This window comes from Dreissena polymorpha, chromosome 9 (genome assembly GCF_020536995.1).
Source record: "Dreissena polymorpha isolate Duluth1 chromosome 9, UMN_Dpol_1.0, whole genome shotgun sequence".
In the NCBI taxonomy this organism is placed as follows: Eukaryota; Metazoa; Mollusca; class Bivalvia; order Myida; family Dreissenidae; genus Dreissena; species Dreissena polymorpha.
The window spans coordinates 8,899,118-8,917,950 of NC_068363.1; the positions used below are offsets into that span (position 1 = coordinate 8,899,118).

Here is an 18,833-nt window from a genome sequence, read left to right on the forward strand (position 1 = left end):
TGATAAAATTTCAAATTTGAAATAAATGATAATAACAATTTCACATTCATAACTACACATTACAACAACATAAAATAGAAACCATGCATATAAGTAAGAGTGTCATAAATTAAAATAAAAGCTGCGCCATGAGCGCATGATACGCCCGTCGTTCGCCAATGAAGTAGTAAGGTAATAAATAACCCTTTGAATCATTTTTTTACTTCAGTTTATTTGTATTTGAATACATGGTTTATTTTATAAGTACATGAGCATGGAAATCACGAAATTTTGACGAACAAAGTCCCATAACTCTGGAACGACAATTCAGAATTCCGTCAAAAACGAAAGGGGATCAGGGTTTATCAATATTAAGATTGTGTTGAAATTTGAAAAAAATCCATCGAAGGATATTTGAGCTACAGTAGGACATTCAATGAAATCACGAAATTTTGACGAACAAAGTCCCATAACTCTGGAACGACAATTCAGAATTCCGTCAAAAACGAAAGGGGATCAGGGTTTATCAATATTAAGATTGTGTTAAAATTTGAAGAAAATCTGTCAAAGGATATTTGACGTAGCGTACGACATTAACAGACGGACGGACGGACGGACGGACGGACAGACGGACGCGGGGTATACCATAATACGTCCCGTCATAGACGGGCGTATAACTATAAAAGGATCCTAACTTTTGAAACTAAATTTCGTGAAAATAAAAACAGTGCTTCATGGTAATGCCAATATAGGTATATCGTGCATTCTCAATTAGAATGAACACCCACAGAATAAAGTAAAAAAATATGAACTATGCTATTTTTTCAATTGAATGACGTTTTTAGAATCCTAGATGACTTATTTATAAGTTGTGTAGTTTTTTTCATCATCAGTGTACTCGTTATCTTACAATGGTTGTTAATTCGAGATGACCCTGACTGTAAATAGAAGTGCTAAAAAGGTTCGTGAAAATGGATACCATACAATTTAAAGCACCATTCAGTAATATATGATAAATTAAACGAAATAAAAACACATTCATTTGGATAAAACAGTTGTTGAACTTTATACTTTAAAAAAACTTACAGTATCTGATAAGTCAGCTTCATAAAGTTTAAACTTTGAATCTTTGGCAAAATATCATCGAACAACTATATTAATATCAAACTATTAAACCAATTTTGTTAAAGACAATATCATCCCATATCGGAACAATAATAAAAGCTGCGCCATGAGCGCATGATACGCCCGTCGTTCGCCAATGAAGTAGTAAGGTAATAAATAACCCTTTGAATCATTTTTTTACTTCAGTTTATTTGTATTTGAATACATGGTTTATTTTATAAGTACATGAGCATGGAAATCACGAAATTTTGACGAACAAAGTCCCATAACTCTGGAACGACAATTCAGAATTCCGTCAAAAACGAAAGGGGATCAGGGTTTATCAATATTAAGATTGTGTTGAAATTTGAAAAAAATCCATCGAAGGATATTTGAGCTACAGTAGGACATTCAATGAAATCACGAAATTTTGACGAACAAAGTCCCATAACTCTGGAACGACAATTCAGAATTCCGTCAAAAACGAAAGGGGATCAGGGTTTATCAATATTAAGATTGTGTTAAAATTTGAAGAAAATCTGTCAAAGGATATTTGACGTAGCGTACGACATTAACAGACGGACGGACGGACAGACGGACGGACGCGGGGTATACCATAATACGTCCCGTCATAGACGGGCGTATAAAAACGCAAATTATGCTGTTCTACACCAAACTTTTTTCTATTACTTGTTATTTAAAGAGTAGCGAAAACTGTACTATAACATTTATTTTCAGGGAACCAAGTAAGACATTGTATGTGTAGAATCACGAACCTTTTAGTACATTCTAAGAACAATATAACTATTTGTTTTAGATTTATACTTGCTTCTGATGGACAGAAATGTAAAACATATGTATTATTTTTAACAATTTTATTCAACCAAACTTGTTAAACACATTTTAAGAAAAAAATATTCTGAAAATATACTGTTGTTTTTTTAAAATGTATGAGCTATTGCTAAATGTTAGAACATAATAACTAACTCTGGTAGTGAACCACGAACAAGAAGAAACTATGTAACTAACTGCATTATGTACATAAAGAATTATATGTTTATATGAACCAGTACACTCCCACAAGTATTAATAATATGGTGAAAATTGCGTAAAACATGTTTTTGTTAATCACGAACCTTTCACACATATTTTTCTTGCACATACTTTTATCGCACATACTGTTCAAATAAACTCGTAATCTCTACAATGTGTTATTAAACTGTCACTATTTTGATGATTTAATGACGAAAGTACTATAAGACAGCAAACTGTCAAATCCATCGAGCTTAAATTTTGACTAAAGAGTATAGTCTTTTGGAACCTTATGAACAAGTGCAGTACATAGTATATACAACGTTTAAAACAATTTGAATGTAACGAAATCAAAACACTCATAACTCTGTATTGTTAATAATTGTTTTACAAACACAAACTATTCACACAGTTACTGTACTAGACTGACGAAGCAGACCGACAAAACAATGCATCAATTGGTACAATCTCGGAAGAAAGGTTCGTTACGCTTTGACGCTACCATTTCTGGCGTCAAAGAATGTTTGAATTAGTTGAAGTTCTTGTTCTTCAAACTTGAACGCTCTCTTGGTCCTACCTGTTGGCTTTGGCTTTCCGATCTTAGTAAGTATGTCTTCACATTTTAACCAAATTTCGTCTTTGGATGCGGGCCACTGAAACGTCATGAACTTATTAGATTTCATGAAACTGATTTCTAGTTCACTTTCGTCTTTGTCGACGATTTCACCAACATACCACTTATTCAAGTATACTGCGGCCACAAAGTCTCCCTTGCTATACTCATCAATATTTGAACTTTCATCTTTTGTAGAGGTTTGTTCACTTGTTTCTAGCTCATTGAACCTTACATTATCACTTGTAGACTTCTCACCCTTTGGTTCGTTGCAGTCCTTTTCAAGGTCGTTTGGTGCCGTAGTCTGCTCATCAGGTTCTTGTACTTGAACAGATGGTTCACTTGTGTCTAGCTCATTGAATCTTCCATTATCACTTTTAGACTTCTCACAATTTGGTTCGTTGCATTCCTTTTCAATGTCGGTTGGTGCCGTAGTCTGCTCATTAGGTTCTTGTACTTGAACAGATGGTTCATCCGCTTTTCGTTCACACCTACTTATTGTCACTTTCTTCCAATGTTCACACATGTCTCCTGTTCTACACTGTGAGCAATAACAGCTTACATTGGCTACATACACATTCGTAATCTCCAGTCCACCTACTATTGCATGAAGCTTCATCGTTCCTGGAACCGGTTTAATGACAACTCTGCCAAGTTCTTCAGCCTTCCTTGTACACTCCTCACTGGATACAAATATGAAATCAACGTTTTTCATCGTGCAATGGGTAGACTGAGTCCAGGCATGAAATTCGGCTGGGTCCTGTATTGTTACTTTTCCCATGTTTACAGCTTCAACAGCAAGTCTCTTAGTTAGCCCGCCCAACCCATCACATGGGCCCTTCCCATGCCCGGATTCGAAATAATTCCAGGATGCTTTAACTCCGAATAACTCTTCATGCCTTTCCACTGCGTCAAAGATGGTTTTGTTCCGGTATTGACTCGTCGGACTATCCGTCCAATAATGAATCCTTTCTAGTCCGTTAACCAACGTTTTCACTCGTGGTATTGCTTTGTCCAAGAAAGCAAGAACGGTTGACGAATTATGTCCCTGTTCATCGGAAACCATAACCATACTTTTATGTGAAAGCGTGTCTTCGTCTCCCTTGTAATAAACTACTATTGGGTGTAAGGTGACCCCTGTTTTGTTCCAGTACGCTGTTTGTATCTCTTCGACCGATTTGCACGTGTAGTTCTCCGCGAAATCCATATGTAGAATGGCATCTGTAGCTTTCAGGTTTTCTTTCAGCTGCTTTATTTCCTCGTACTGTCTCTTCACTCGGTAAACATGTTCACTGAACGACTGCATTTGTTCCTTGACAAATTTCAAGAAATCTTCTCGTTTGAACTCACTTTCGACTATCTTCATAATCATTTTCTTTTTACCTTTCTCTTCCACAGGGACACGCTTTCACTGTCCAACTTTTATTGAATCTGGAATTTCATTTTCGAGTACATGATTCACCCTTTCATATTTAACAAACTCCTCTGGGTTGATAGGTAGATTGAGTCCACAACCCCTCAACGCACGTGCAGATAACGACATATTTTGATGTTTAGTGCAAAGGCATGAACTCCGTGTGATGAATGCCGAAAGTTTAATACTGCGAGGTCGTAATTTGCAAAATGAGGAAAGAGAGAGTTTCACAGTTAGATTTTCACTCATAAACTTTTGATAAAGATTCTTCATGTAATCGGTCAATGTACGTGTTTGCTCTTTGCCATTAGGTGTCTTAACTTTATCTCTCTTCCCAGGGTTCGATCTTGAGTTATCATCTCGTGATAGAAAATCTATGACTTTCTGCTTATACTTCATTGTCTCTCTTCTTCTTGTTATGTCACGTATGCTCAAACCGTTCAAGCAGTTTCTAGATAACCCTGTGTTCTTGCTTACAGTCTTCTTCAATCCATACTTCTTCAAAATTGAACCAATGTGTGTTCTGAGTGAGCCTTTCTCTGTTGGCTTTATGCCACGCTTCTCCGTTTTCATTTGATTTTGTACGGCAAAACTAAACAGGAGTTGCTTGTGTACCTTAGACCTTTGTTCTCGGGATAATTTTGCCATTTTCATCATACGTTTTGTTTTGCTATTTGGTGTTAAAGCTTTATTTATATTCAGTGACTCTTCATATTCCTGTTGAGTAGAACATTCACTTTCGTCAGTTTTTTTCTCTATTTTTTTATATCTCTGTAATCTTCTAAGTGTTCTCTGGTATTTCAAGCGCATTTCTTCATTTTCAGCTTTCAGTCTGCGTAATTCTCTTTGCTTCTTAGCAAGTGCGTTTGATACTCTCCTTCTTGGTCCATTTCTTCTATTTGGAAATTGAAAGTCGACAACAAGCGGTGTGCTCTCTGATCGGCCTGTGTCGTAACCACTTGACTCTGGTGTCGGTTGGTCAAGGTCTCTTCTAGCTGTTTCTAACTCTCTTTCAAGTTTCTTCTTCTGCCGATGTCGACTTAGGTATTCTTTATTTTTTTCACTACGCTTTTCCTTTTCCTTTTTGGTTAACTTTTCTGCAGCAACGTAGTTTTTTCTCTTCCTGTTCCTTGCCTGTGCAAGGTATTCCCGATACCTTTCTGGATCCTCTTTCATTCGCTTGCGGTAATCCCGCATTATCTCTGCCCTTGACTTGGCCATCATGTATATCTACAATGTAAAAATAAATAATGTGTAAACCGTTTTTTTTATTAACAACGTGAATTTGAGCGTTTTTTCTAATTGAAAGGTTCCTGACCATTGGTAACGAGCCTTTCATTTGAAAAAGTGCTGTTTAGATTTGTTCAGCATGTATTTTAAGTATAAAAGTTTGTTGATTCATTTAAATAATTCATTTTTTACCATAACATGTGTCCCTGTTAATATATATTGACATACGTTTTAAAAAAAACTCAAAATTATCGGATTTATAGAATTTATTTACCAATAAACTTCAGCCTCTTCGTTATAATATCTCGAACTATATAGATACTTTTTCTCCCTCTAAATAAATATATTATACACTAGACAATATTAGAGACGATATTTAACCTTTATTTTATGTGTGAAGCATAAGTTGTACAGAAAAACTCTAATAGAAAAGTTCGTGATTAAATGTAACAAACCTTCCCTCATATATAACTACACATATTCAGGAAAATAAAGCAATGGCAATTGAACACAGCACCCTCTTTAATTAATGCCATGTCATAAAATACTGTGAATCTTTTTTCACGCACACAATAAATCACGACTACTTACCGAAGGTTTCTGGTCTATTTCCCGGTGTTATTTACACGATGCGCTGTGTCACAGAAGCAACCATTTTGGAAAGAATGGTGACGTAATAACCGCATGACGTCATTAAAGTACATACTTGTCAAGTTCAAGCTGTGTTTCACCCGTGATTGTTAAATAAATCTATTTAATGCTGCACCTGCACGAACCTTTTGTCACGAACCTGTTTTCAACACATTTTCTTGTTCTTTACACGTATGAAAGGTTACTAGAATAGGTGAAATTCTTTCTTACAGGTTCTATCCACTGCATTCATTGTGTTAGCGGATGTATATTTCGTAAACTTAGTGTGTAATAAAATTAATCGCGGTAGCGAACCTTTTCACTTTAAATCGTCTCGCAAAAATATGTGAAATGAGTAATTTAATTTCAAAATTTCGGAAGCATACATACTTACCCACATTATTAATTCATTATATGGTATTAATACATGCTTTAGAACACTTCATCTTTAAAAATAAGAGAATTTCAGGTGATGATGTAGCCAGGTTTTTTAACGTAAGTCCTTTTGTATGCAGCTTCGACGACAAATATTATTTCATAGAAATTAAAATGTTAATTATCATATTACGTACGTATTTCGCATCTTCCGAAACATCTGTGTTTAAATGATAATGTAGTGTCAAAAGAAGCCAAACTTACTGTGTTTAATGCATCTGGATTTGTATTTATATTGTAAAATTTGGACGGCGACAGTAGCGAACCTGTCATTTTGACATATTTTATATCTTTTTTTTCAAACACGATGATTGGTATTTTTATTGTATATGTGCTGTGATGAAGGATACGTATGGTCTTACCTAAAAATGTAAATGATTGATTACCATCCAATTGCATTTGAAAAAAAAGCAGCAGCGACAAGCATTTTAAGGGGGTGTTCATTCTAATTGAGAATGGACGTTATATGGTCAACCTTGTAAGCAGACCTGTATCATCAGCCCATAGCCTGGAAACTGGCATTGGTACTGACCTGTATCATAAGCCCATAGCATGGGAACTGACCTGTATCATCAGCTCATAGCATGGGAACTGACCTGTATCATAAGCCCATAGCATAGAAACTGACTTGTATCATTAGCAGATAGCAAGGGAACTGACCTGTATTATCAGCCAATAACATTGGTACTGACCTGTATCATCAGCTCATAGCATGGGAACTGACCTGTATCATCAGCCCATAACCAGGAAACCGACCTGTATCATCAGCTCATAGCATGGGAACTGACCTGTATCATCAGCCCATAGCATTGGTACTGACCTGTATCATCAGCCCATAGCATGGGAACTGACCTGTACCATCAGCCCATAGCATGGGAACTGACCTGTATCATCAGCCCATAGCATTGGTACTGACCTGTATCATCAGCCCATAGCATTGGTACTGACCTGTATCATCAGCCCATAGCATTGGTACTGACCTGTATCATCAGCTCATAGCATTGGTACTGACCTGTATCATCAGCCCATAGCATGGGAACTGACCTGTATCATCAGCCCATAGCATGGGAACTGACCTGTATCATCAGCTCATAGCATGGGAACTGACCTGTATCATTAGCCCATAGCATTGGTACTGACCTGTATCATCAGCCCATAGCATTGGTACTGACCTGTATCATCAGCCCATAGCATGGGAACTGACCTGTATCATCAGCCCATAGCATGGGAACTGACCTGTATCATTAGCCCATAGCATTGGTACTGACCTGTATCATCAGCCCATAGCATTGGTACTGACCTGTATCCTCAGCCCATAGCATGGGAACTGACCTGTATCATCAGCCCATGGCCAGGGAACTGACCTGTATCATCAGCCCATAGCCTGGGAACTGACCTGTATCATCAGCCCATAGCCTGGGAACTGACCTGTATCCTCAGATAATAACAAGTCTGGGAACTGACCTGTATCATCAGCCCATTCTCCTCCTGGTAGTCACATATACAGTTAACAAGCTCGTCAGGTTTGAGGAATTCCTCAGCATCTGTCACACTCGAGTCCTCTAAGCCCTCCAAACTTCTTGTCTCAGTCTTCACCTCCGCCTTTGTGCCCAGACTGGAGTCCTCGGACGTGTAAGGGTCGTATGGCTTCATTGGTGAAGTCTGCGTGGATATCTCACCAGTGTCTGCAACAGGACCGATGAATATTCTTTGCCAAGGTTTGGAAGGAGCACATTCTCTAAGTAAACAAGGGCTGTTTGTAAAACATGCATGCCCCCCTATATGGGCTATAAGTTGTAGTAGCAGCCATTGTGTGAATACGTTTTCTGTCACTGTGAACGGTGGTGGTGGTGATTGTGGTGGTGGTGGTGGTTGGTGGGTGGGTGGGTGGGGTGGGGTGGGTTGGTGGGTGGGTGGGTGGGTGGTGGTGGTGGTGGTGTAGTAGTAGTAGTAGTAGTAGTAGTAGTAGTAGTAGTAGTAGTAGTAGTAGTAGTAGTAGTAGTAGTAGTAGTAGTAGTAGTAGTAGTAGTAGTAGTAGTAGAAGTAGTAGTAGTAGTAGTAGTAGCAGCAGCAGTAGCAGCAGCTGCAGCAGCAGCAGCATCAGCAGCAGCAGCAGTAGTAGTAGTAGTAGTAGTAGTAGTATGATTTACAAAAATGCAGTTAGCCTTACATTTGGTAAAATTTAAATATATTACAAGGGAGGCAAATGCTGTAACAATAAATTTAAACTTATTGCATTTGTATCCCCTGTATATAAGAAAGATATAATAATGTATTACCTCCCCTGTCCTGCTTATATTTATATTAATCAACAAAATTAAACATTAACACAATATTGACAAGGGCTGTTTGTAAAACATGCATGCCCCCTATATGGGCTGTCCGTTGTAGTGGCAGTCATTGTGTGAATACGTTTTTTGTCACTGTGACCTTGACCTTTGACCTAGTGACCTGAAAATCAATAGGGGTCATCTGTGAGTCACGATCAATCTACCTGTGAAGTTTCATGATCCTAGGCATATGCGTTCTTGAGTTATCATCCAAAAACCATTTTACTATTTCGGGTCACCGTGACCTTGACCTTTGACCTAGTGACCTCAAAATCAATAGGGGTCATCTGCGAGTCATGATCAATCTACCCATGAAGTTTCATGATTCTAGGCGTATGCATTCTGGAGTTATCATCCGGAAACCATTTAACTATTTCGGGTCACTGTGACCTTGACCTTTGACCTAGTGACCTCAAAATCAATAGGGGTCATCTGCGAGTCATGATCAATCTACCCATAAAGTTTCATGATCCTAGGCATATGCATTCTTGAGTTATCATTCAAAAACCATTTTACTATTTCGGGTCACCGTGACCTTGACCTTTGACCTAGTGACCTCAAAACAATAGGGGTCATCTGCGAGTCATGATCAATGTACCTATGAAGTTTCATGATCCTAGGCCCAAGCGTTCTTGAGTTATCGTCTGACAACCACCTGGTGGACGGACCGACAGACCGACATGGGCAAAGCAATATACCCCCTCTTCTTCGAAGGGGGGCATAAAAAGTACCTCTCCGCCCACCTTTTCGAATTTCATTTAATAAACAATAAAAAAAAATACATTTCATACCTAACAGGTTATATCTGTAGATTTTTCTTAGTTTTTCGCATTAAAACTGGTCCATAAATGTATTTACAAAGGAAAACAACGCACATTGAATTGCAACATGTGTATTCATCTATTATGACAGCAGAAGATAAAGACAATAATGCGCTAAACTTTTACTGTTTCATTTTATATTGCTTAAACTGAAGGTGAAAACTGTGCTTTATTAAAGCAAATGAACAATTACAAATTAAAAGATAGCACATGGAAACCTTCATTTTAAGCCTTAAAGTCAAACGTTAAAGAACTATATCAGCCTATCCTGATTTGATATATCAAACACTCACCGCCTGGAGTGGAGCATGTAAAACTGTCTGGCTGCTCAAGTTCCACTTTGGGAAGAACTGTTGCACACTCGGCTGAAAAGTTGCGGTTCTTTTTTCCGTCAGATCTCTTCGTGGTTCCCATCTGTTCGGACTCATTTGAACCTATTAAATGCCAGGTAGAAATACTGCTCTTACATTTTAAGTACAACCCTTTCCCCCATAAGAAGCAAAGTGAAAATGGAATTTGCAAACGGCAAAAAAACAGAACAGCCTGAGAGTAACTCGCAGTCGGTTCAGGTTTTATGCTGTTTGCTGCTCATCAGTGACTAAGGGTTGGAAATAAAGCCTTTAAAACTTGAATTTAGTAAGAAAGGTATTTAATTAAATGTAACTTTTAAACGGACTACAAATGCATCAAAAAACGTATCTAAGTGGTAAAGGGAACTGTGTTCTTTATTGCCTAAGATAAAATAACAAGGGATTCATGGAGTTGAGTCAATAATGATTTGAAATTTCATGGGTTCATAATTACAAATCTTGTTTTATTGTCTAGCAATTTTTTTTATAAAAGTGTTTTACTTACTTAGGCTTTACTGCAAGCATGATTTCAATTTCAAATCTCAAACTCAGAACATAACCTTGATGGCTGAACAAATTACTCTTAACACTATGATGTTCGTAACTTTTCCTCTATTGTGCAGTGTTTTGAAGGGTTTAAAAGGGATGTAGTTTTTTAAAAACTCGTCTTCATGATTTAACAGATCTATTTAAATTAAGGACACTTTGTGAATAAATCAAAAGATTGAAATCAGCTGAAAGGGGGCCAAATCACATCCCTAGGTTTAAAATTGCACACAAACAAACTGATATCCCTGGAATAAACATTGCAGTAAAACAAATTGGAGCCTGTCTAAATGAATGTTGTACAAGGAATGTATGTTACAAATTTGGTAGCAGCATCAAATGTTAATAATAAAATCTATGATAACTTTAGAACAGGTATTGTAATGATTATCTTGGCATCTTTCATACAATCTTGATTTATGGATCATGCTGATGAAAAGCTACAATATTCAGTCATCACTTAACCCTTTACTACTTAGATATGTATTTTTACACATTGGTAGTCCCTTTGAAAGTTATGTTTAATTTAGGACTTTTCTTACTAGATTCAAGTTTTTAAGCCTTCATCTCCAAACCTTAGATACTGATGAGCAGCAAACAGCATAAAACCTGAACATGATGCGGCGTCTCATCAGGGTCTGCGCAGTTTGCTTAATGGAATTTCTTTAAGAAATATTTTAAATATAGAAATAAATATACTAGACATCCCTGATATTGGAAATAAATAGATCCAATTTAGAAGGATGGGAGAGTCCACTAGGCATAAATGAGTTTAACCCGTTTTCTTTGGCCACATACATATACTGGTGGTCTTCCTACGCCTCTTCTTCACGGGTGGAGGTGGGGGCTCCCCGTCTGTCATGTGGTAGTACTTGATGTGGTACTCTAGCAGGTGCTCCTTTCGGAACCCCTTTGTGCAGCCATCAAACGTGCATTTGTAGGGGTTATGATCTGATTCCACTACAAACGCCTTCGGTGGTAGCACTGTTGGACCAAACTTTGGGGATCCCACTGAAATCCAAACACAAAGATGAATTTTATGATTTAGATATTTATATTTGATCGACTGTACAAGTTGTAAATGTTTTGTGTTTGCTAAGATTTATTGTGTTTGTGAATATAGGCATTTTTTTATGCTAAGATAAGTTCTGCGTTTGCTAAAGTTAGTCTTTTGTGTTTGCTAAGATAAGTTCTGTGTTTGCTTAGGTAGGCATCGTGTTTACTATTGTAAGTTTAAAGCCTCACCAGAAGCTAGGGGCACATTTGGTGGTAACAATTGGTCAATGTCAACTGCTGCTTTTGTTTCGGTAGGAACTGCTGAGTCTTCAGAAACATTCTGAAACATAATAAATGGTTTAACAGTTTCTATGTACATTCAAAGAAATTTTTCACATACCGTGACAGTTTTGATCCACCATTGGTAAATCTTCATCAGACTGTGACTTTGCGGGAAATGCACGTCACAGGGCGGGTTTACTGACGGAATGGTTCCCAGCAGTAAACAAAGGCCTGTAGATGGGGCTCAGTAGGTAGCCCCCCTCATCCCTGTTCATTACCCGTCTCTCTTTAGCTATCGCAACCGATTTCCTAAGTTTTCTGAGTGCGGTGTTGTTTTCCCTATCAATCACTTTCACCCCCTCCCAGTCAATGACATGGTTGTGCCTAGCTATATGGTTTGTAACTGCACTAGAGTGTTCTGTTGCTTCTGATTCTCTCCTTCCTGACTGCGTGAAAACTTGAGGGCTGTTTTTAGCATCTTTTTTATGCTCATTCATCCGAGTACCAAGTTTGCGACCTGCTTTTCCTATGTACCCAGTATCACAATTCCTGCACGGGATCTTGTATACACAGCCACACACCTCTTCCGTCAGCGTCTTGTCCTTAGGATGTACAAGAAAGCGTCTGAGAGTGCTGTGTGGTCGCATTGCTACACTTATGTTGTGCTTTCTGTAGACTCGCGCCAGCACCTCAGATACATTTTTCACATAGGGAATGACTACCATACCCTTCGACTTATTCTTGGTTTTATCCCTTTCTTTCCTCCGTTTACCCTTCCCCTCTTGCTTTTCTGATAACTTCGTTTCCGTGTCTTTAACCACTTTGTTTAATGTAAATTGTGGATATCCACACACTTTCAAAGCTCCCCATAATGTGGTCAAGTTCCCTTTTCTGATCCTCTTTATTAAAACATCTGTCAACTAGAGTTCTTACCACACTCAATTTGTGAAATAACGGATGGTGGGAGTCGAATTGAAGATATTGATCTGTATGGGTAGGTTTCCTGTAAACCAATAACTTCACCGATCCGTCCTCCTTTCTCACAATCAAAGAGTCCAGAAATGGTATCTTGCCCTCAGCTTCCTCCTCGTTTGTGAATTTGATACTGCCTGTAGTATCCACTGTATTCAAATTTGTGAATTTGATACTGCCTGTAGTATCCACTGTATTTGAAACTGTCATGGTATGTGAAAAAAAATTTGGAATGTACATAGAAACTGTTAAATAATTTCCAAAAACATTCCTGATGAATTTCTTTCGAGATAATAAATGGTGGCCATTACATAAACAAAATCAATCACGTGATCTACGTTTCCAACGCCAAGTTTTGTCTAGTCAGTTCACAAGATGCAATATCAAAAAATGCACCCAGGGCATGGTTTAAGACAAGAGATGAAACACAATGCCCCCTACTGCGTCGCTTTGAAAAAAAATATTTGGACCTTGAAGGATTACCTTGAACTTGAACTCCCACCACTCAAAATGCGCAGCTTCATGAGATACACATGCATGCCAAATATCAAGTTGCCATCTTCAATATTGCAAAAGTTATGGCCAACGTTAAAGTTTTTTTCCGGACGGACGGACAGACCGACATACTGACTGACGGACAGTTCAACTGCTATATGCCACCCTACCGGGGGCATAAAAATACAAGAAGTTAATATCTACTGGTTAATCTAACATTAGTACTTCTGAATAAAAGTTTTGTCTTCAATAATTAAAATGTTTGAAATTATAATTATGGAACACAAAGAGACAACATAGAAAATTCATTTAAAAAATGACCCTAGGTTAAAGATTGGTAACACAATTTATGTCTTCAGTACATTACACTTAATCTGTCTTGTTTCTGCAAATACCTGCTCAGTGTACTCAGTCTGAGTGGACACAGGCTCTCCCACAAGTTGCTGCAGTGCCACATTGGGGGAGGGACTATCCAGGGAGTTCACAATACTGGCCAGGTCGGCCCCATCAAACGTCTGCCGCTTCCTTCGAGGCTTCCCAGGCTTCTTTTTCTCTAAGGTCGGGGCTTCAAGGCCAATGTCATGTCTCATGAGCTCTCCGGACAGGGATCTGCTACGCTCTGAAAAAGAATATAATGGGGGTTGGAGGGGAATATGGGAGTGATGTGTAAGTTCCATCATAATGAATGAGAGATTGGGAGAAAAAAAGTGCAAATAAGACCAGATTTTCATACTGGTTGGATATTTATTGGAAATGAAATAAGGATGATAATAGCCTTCTGAATTATTTTTTAAGTTAGATTTTTTTTGTTCTTCTTAATCAAATTACCAGTAGATAAGGCTTGGTGTGAACCTTTCACTGAAACAGGGAAACAGGGAGCAAATAGAAAAAAGTGGCCTATACTTTAACATACAGTGTTTGGAACAATTACTTAGGTTAACCTGTATTTAGCCACAAACAAAATATTACATGGAGTATAATAAGATGGGGTATAATAAAATAAATATTTTATGAATTAGACAAGCAAAGTAGATTGCATTGCTGTCAGGTTATGCTATTTCAACTCACCAGTAGTGCTCACTTTCAATTTCTGCCTTTTTACCACAGGGTCTGGGTTTGGTGGGATTTCAAAGTTCTGAAAAATAGAAAAAATAGAACTCTATACAGATTTATTTTTACCAAGTGCTTCATTATTAAGTATACTCATAGACTCATAAGACTAAATAGACTGAATGACAATGAAAGCTGCATTCATCATCAAATACTTCAGAAATTTGTCCTTAAACCTGGAAACTAGATATGGTACTCTGACAATCATTTTGTAATAAATAGTCTCATAACAAATCAATATGACACATGGCAATTACCATTTATGAAATATTTGTAGGTTAATAAGAGATAAGCTCTTTATTCATTAATTATGATTATGATAAATTACGCAATTTATCATATACATTACAGCTTAAATTGTTATTTTCAAGTTGCTGCAAGTTCCCATATTACTTTGAGGTATTTGAAGTTTCGACATATCCAAACTAAGATATATTTAGTTCAAATGTTCAATATATAAATATCACCATAAAGTTTTCATTATATTTATATCAATGATTTATGTCCTTGCAAATCTGGAAACATGTATTACCGCTTGGAATAAAACAGACAGCAATAGAAGGGAAAACACTTGAAGTGACCAAAAACTAATTTAGCATAACCTAGTTAGAAAAAAATATCGAAAGAAAATGGAATTCATGCCTTAATCTAAGAGAAAATCTCAACTGGAGAACCAAGGGTCTCGCGAGTGGGCAAAGTGGGCGATTTCTTCGCCCAATTAATCTTCACTTCGCACATTAATTTCATAAAGGCAAAGTGACTTCACGTTTTAATGATTTACTTTGTGCCAGACATTGACCGATTAAAATCAATTTGATGTGGAGAATTGGACACAGGAGGATTCTCAGCCATAAATTCCCCCATTCACAGGTCATGCAAAGTTGAACATTCAAAAGAACAGTTTGGAGCTATTACACTTCTTGAAATTGTTAATAGATGATGCCTTGATTAATTGCCTTCTGCTGGCTACCAATAACTACATGTATGATTCAGCAATGTTAAATGGCCCATTAAAACAATACTAAGGAATGATCAAATGGGAAGATGTAACCTAGCACTGGCAATAAAATCAGGGGCTCATTTACAGGTAAGATTTGGAATCTCTGCTGTAAAATGAGATTTTAGATGAATTTTTAATTTAAAACAAATATTTGTAACAAAATATGAATTTGATTTAATGTTGAATTGCTTAAAATTAACAAGGAAGTAAAAAGATTCTGAACATTACTGGCTTGTTACAATTGAAGTTTATTTGATACACCTGTTCAGGAAAAAAAGTAATTAAAAGTACAATCATAATCAACAATCAATGAGAAATAAGGAAAATGTTGGTTTTCATCCTTGGAAATACAGAAATTAAATTACACAGTGAAGTTCTCGATTTTATTATCATTTTGCTGAAAGTATTCATATTCAATATGAAAATAAAGAAATGTATTCCAAACTTGAACATATTCTTATATTATTTGAAGTTAAGGATACAGATAGAAGAAGAAATTGCCCTTTTTAAAAACAAAATTGAAACAAAAGTGAGACTTAATATTCATATACAGTTTTTCATATAACAATGCCCATACAATGACTAAAACATCATCGTATTTGCTCGCCTTTTCGTTTGTTCTTTATCAACTGTATTGTTAATTGTAAAGTCAAGAAACACAGGATAAAATTTTTGTTATATTTATCCATAATACAAACTGTTTAACATGTAATTGAATATATGTTGTGTGTGATATGTGTGTGTGATATGTGTGTGCGTGTTATTGCGTGTGTATATGAACATATGTGACAAATGAAGTAAACTTGTCATAAGAGAAATGTAAATTTCAACTTCTATGTTTTATATTGTGTAATTTACTTCCATATGTTTTTCTTTTCTCGCCTGTATATGCGGGCATGTTTATGTATGTGTTTTTGAATATGTGTGTGCATGCGTGTGGTTAAGAGAGTTGGTACTTTATGAAAATGTAAAACCACTCATTTTTGTACATTACTACTTTGTGTTATTGATGACTTCATAAGAATGCATTAATTAATGAGGGAAAAAATTAAGAAAAAATATCACTTACATATAAAACAAGAGATTGCCAAGCAATATTGTCCCCTACCGGTGAAACTCCACCATTGTCAGCATTTTTTTATTATTATTTTATTTGTTGCCATAGCAACCAGAATTCTTGACGTAGGAACAAAATGAAATGACGTGCTTAATCTCCATATTCCCATCTATCCATGTTTCAAGTTTCATGAAAAAATATGAAGAACTTTTAAAGTTATCGCAGGATCCAGAAAAGTGTGACAGACAGACTGACAGACAGAGTGCAAACCATAAGTCCTCTCCGGTTTCATCAGTAGGGGACAATAAGCAGGGTTTAAGTTAAGTTGGGAATAAGTGTCAACTGCAACTTCTGGAACTTCCAAATATCTGAGAGCAAGATAGTTAAGTTCAGCAGTAGTAACACATTCTACCCTATAACTTTCAATTTAGCATTATTTACTTATATATTTCTCTCATAAAAACAATTTGGTTAGAGTGGGTCAAAATATTTAATATAGTTGAACTCTCTGACAGGTGGAAACGAACCTTGTTCTCTCCAGGCATTGAGCGAACGTTGATCGGCTGAACAAGTTTTTTATAACCATCATAGAAAATCACCTCATACGACCCTGAAAAACAAATCACATATGTAAAATGAAGTACACAGATCATAAACATAGAGGCAGAGATATTTCTTAATCTGAAACTTATCTCATATAAAATGGTTGACCAATAGATAAGTGGTTCATAATAAGAGTCCAAGCTTAAACTCCTATAGACTATTATTTTTTATACGATTTCAGTTCAATGTTTAACCCTTTGCATGCTGGGACATTTGTCGTCTGCTAAAATGTCGTCTGCTGAATTTCTAAAATTAGCATTTTCTTCATATTTTTTCAAAGAATACTATCATAATAGCAAACAGTTTGGATCCAGATGAGACGCCGCGTTTTGTGGCTTCTCATCTGGATCCAAACTGTTTGCAAAGGCCTTCAAAATTCGGTTCCAGCACTGAAAGAGTTAAAGTGATTTGGCAAAGCGTCAATTAATACATTGTTTCAAGGATTAAAGTAGCATTGCTTTATTCAAAATAATTATTTGCACACTTATTTGGAGATAATTTTGATTGTTTACTTGGTAGAATCAGAATAATATAGAACCAATCATTATATTAATGTATCAAATGTGTTATCGGCACTTACCATTTGAAACAAGATGCGTTTGTGAAGCACAATGTCCCCCTATATGATGTTTGACCTTGAAGGATGACCTTGACCTTGTGAAGGATGACCTTGACCTTTCACCACTCAATATGTGCAGCTTCATGAGATACACATGCATGTCAAATATCAAGTTGCTATCTTCAATATTGCAAAAGAATTCATAAAATAAGCGATTTGGGCCACATATATTTGACCTCTGACCTTGAAGGATGACTTTGACCTTTCACCACTCAAAATATGCAGCTCCATGAGATGCACATGCATGCCAAATATCAAGTTGCTATCTTCAATATTGCAAAAGTATTTATAAAATAAGCAATTTGGGCCACATATATTTGACCTCTGACCTTGAAGGATGACCTTGACCTTGAACTTTCACCACTCAAAATGTGCAGCTCCATGAGATACACATGCATGCCAAATATCAAGTTGCTAGATTGTATCTTAAATATTGCAAAAGTATTCATAAAATGAGCGATTTTGGCCACATATATTTGACCTCTGACCTTGAAGGATGACCTTGACCTTTCACCACTCAAAATGTGCAGCTTCATGAGATACATATGCATGCCAAATATGAAGTTGCTATCTTCAATATAGCAAAAGTTATTGCAAAATGTTAAAGTTGGCACAAACAGACCAACAGACCAACGGACCAACAGACCAACAGACAGACAGGGCAAAAACAATATGTCCCCCACTACTATAGTGGGGGACATAAAAATATTTGTAATTTTTGCTTGGCATTTTTTACAGTACTTACCATTCGGTAGAATATTTGTAATTTTTGCCGGGTACATTTTACAATCGGTCCACTTGGCATATACCTGCTCTCCAATCTTATGGTCCTGAAGGAACAGTGGACACTATGAAAAAATAAATTACGCCACTTTCTACAAAACCCACTGCATGTTTCTGAGATAATGCACACATGGACTTTGAAATAATATTCAAAATAATGTGTGAAACAAAAAGCATATTTTAATATAAATTAGCAATAATGCGTGCAATATATAAAAAACTTCATGCTATGTATAAAATAAACATGCAGATGCACAAAATATAACAAAAAAATTCACATCAAAGTAAAATTTCACATCAAAGTCTTTCATCTAGGTGTCACAAACAATATTGTCTGTATTAAAAACAAAAATTTGTAAAACATGTATTGATTTTTTTCAATTTAATTGCTTTCACTCGTGTATACATATGGAAAAAATGAAGAAACTGGTA

At 36.5% G+C, this 18,833-nt stretch overlaps 2 protein-coding genes across 26 annotated transcripts in view; both read right to left on the reverse strand.

Annotated features, from left to right (window-relative positions):
• The window catches only part of LOC127846559 (PHD finger protein 20-like), a 254,732-nt gene that overhangs the window by 226,700 nt on the left and 9,199 nt on the right, over positions 1-18,833 (reverse strand). For 9 of the 10 annotated variants that reach the window (XM_052377944.1, XM_052377940.1, XM_052377936.1 and 6 more), the window contains exons 6-13: positions 18,364-18,466; positions 16,924-17,006; positions 14,298-14,364; positions 13,625-13,848; positions 11,730-11,820; positions 11,283-11,495; positions 9,882-10,022; positions 7,902-8,122 (exon numbers count right to left, since the gene is read on the reverse strand). In XM_052377944.1, the coding sequence (XP_052233904.1) occupies positions 7,902-8,122; positions 9,882-10,022; positions 11,283-11,495; positions 11,730-11,820; positions 13,625-13,848; positions 14,298-14,364; positions 16,924-17,006; positions 18,364-18,466 (1,143 nt within the window). The remainder of the gene's footprint in view (positions 1-7,901; positions 8,123-9,881; positions 10,023-11,282; positions 11,496-11,729; positions 11,821-13,624; positions 13,849-14,297; positions 14,365-16,923; positions 17,007-18,363; positions 18,467-18,833) is intronic. The other variant, XM_052377945.1, reaches the window with a different exon arrangement.
• On the reverse strand, positions 2,310-7,850 carry LOC127846570 (uncharacterized). Of its 16 annotated transcripts, none has more exons than XM_052377981.1 (2): positions 7,834-7,850; positions 2,310-5,372 (listed from the first exon to the last, which is right to left on the reverse strand). In XM_052377981.1, exon 2 carries the CDS (start codon positions 4,098-4,100, stop codon positions 2,601-2,603), a length of 1,500 nt encoding a protein of 499 aa, XP_052233941.1. In that variant the 5' UTR covers positions 4,101-5,372; positions 7,834-7,850; the 3' UTR covers positions 2,310-2,600. The 16 variants fall into 16 exon arrangements, with proteins under 16 accessions (XP_052233941.1, XP_052233940.1, XP_052233939.1 ...); XM_052377980.1 differs by lacking the exon at positions 7,834-7,850 and adding an exon at positions 7,802-7,818; XM_052377979.1 differs by lacking the exon at positions 7,834-7,850 and adding an exon at positions 7,770-7,786.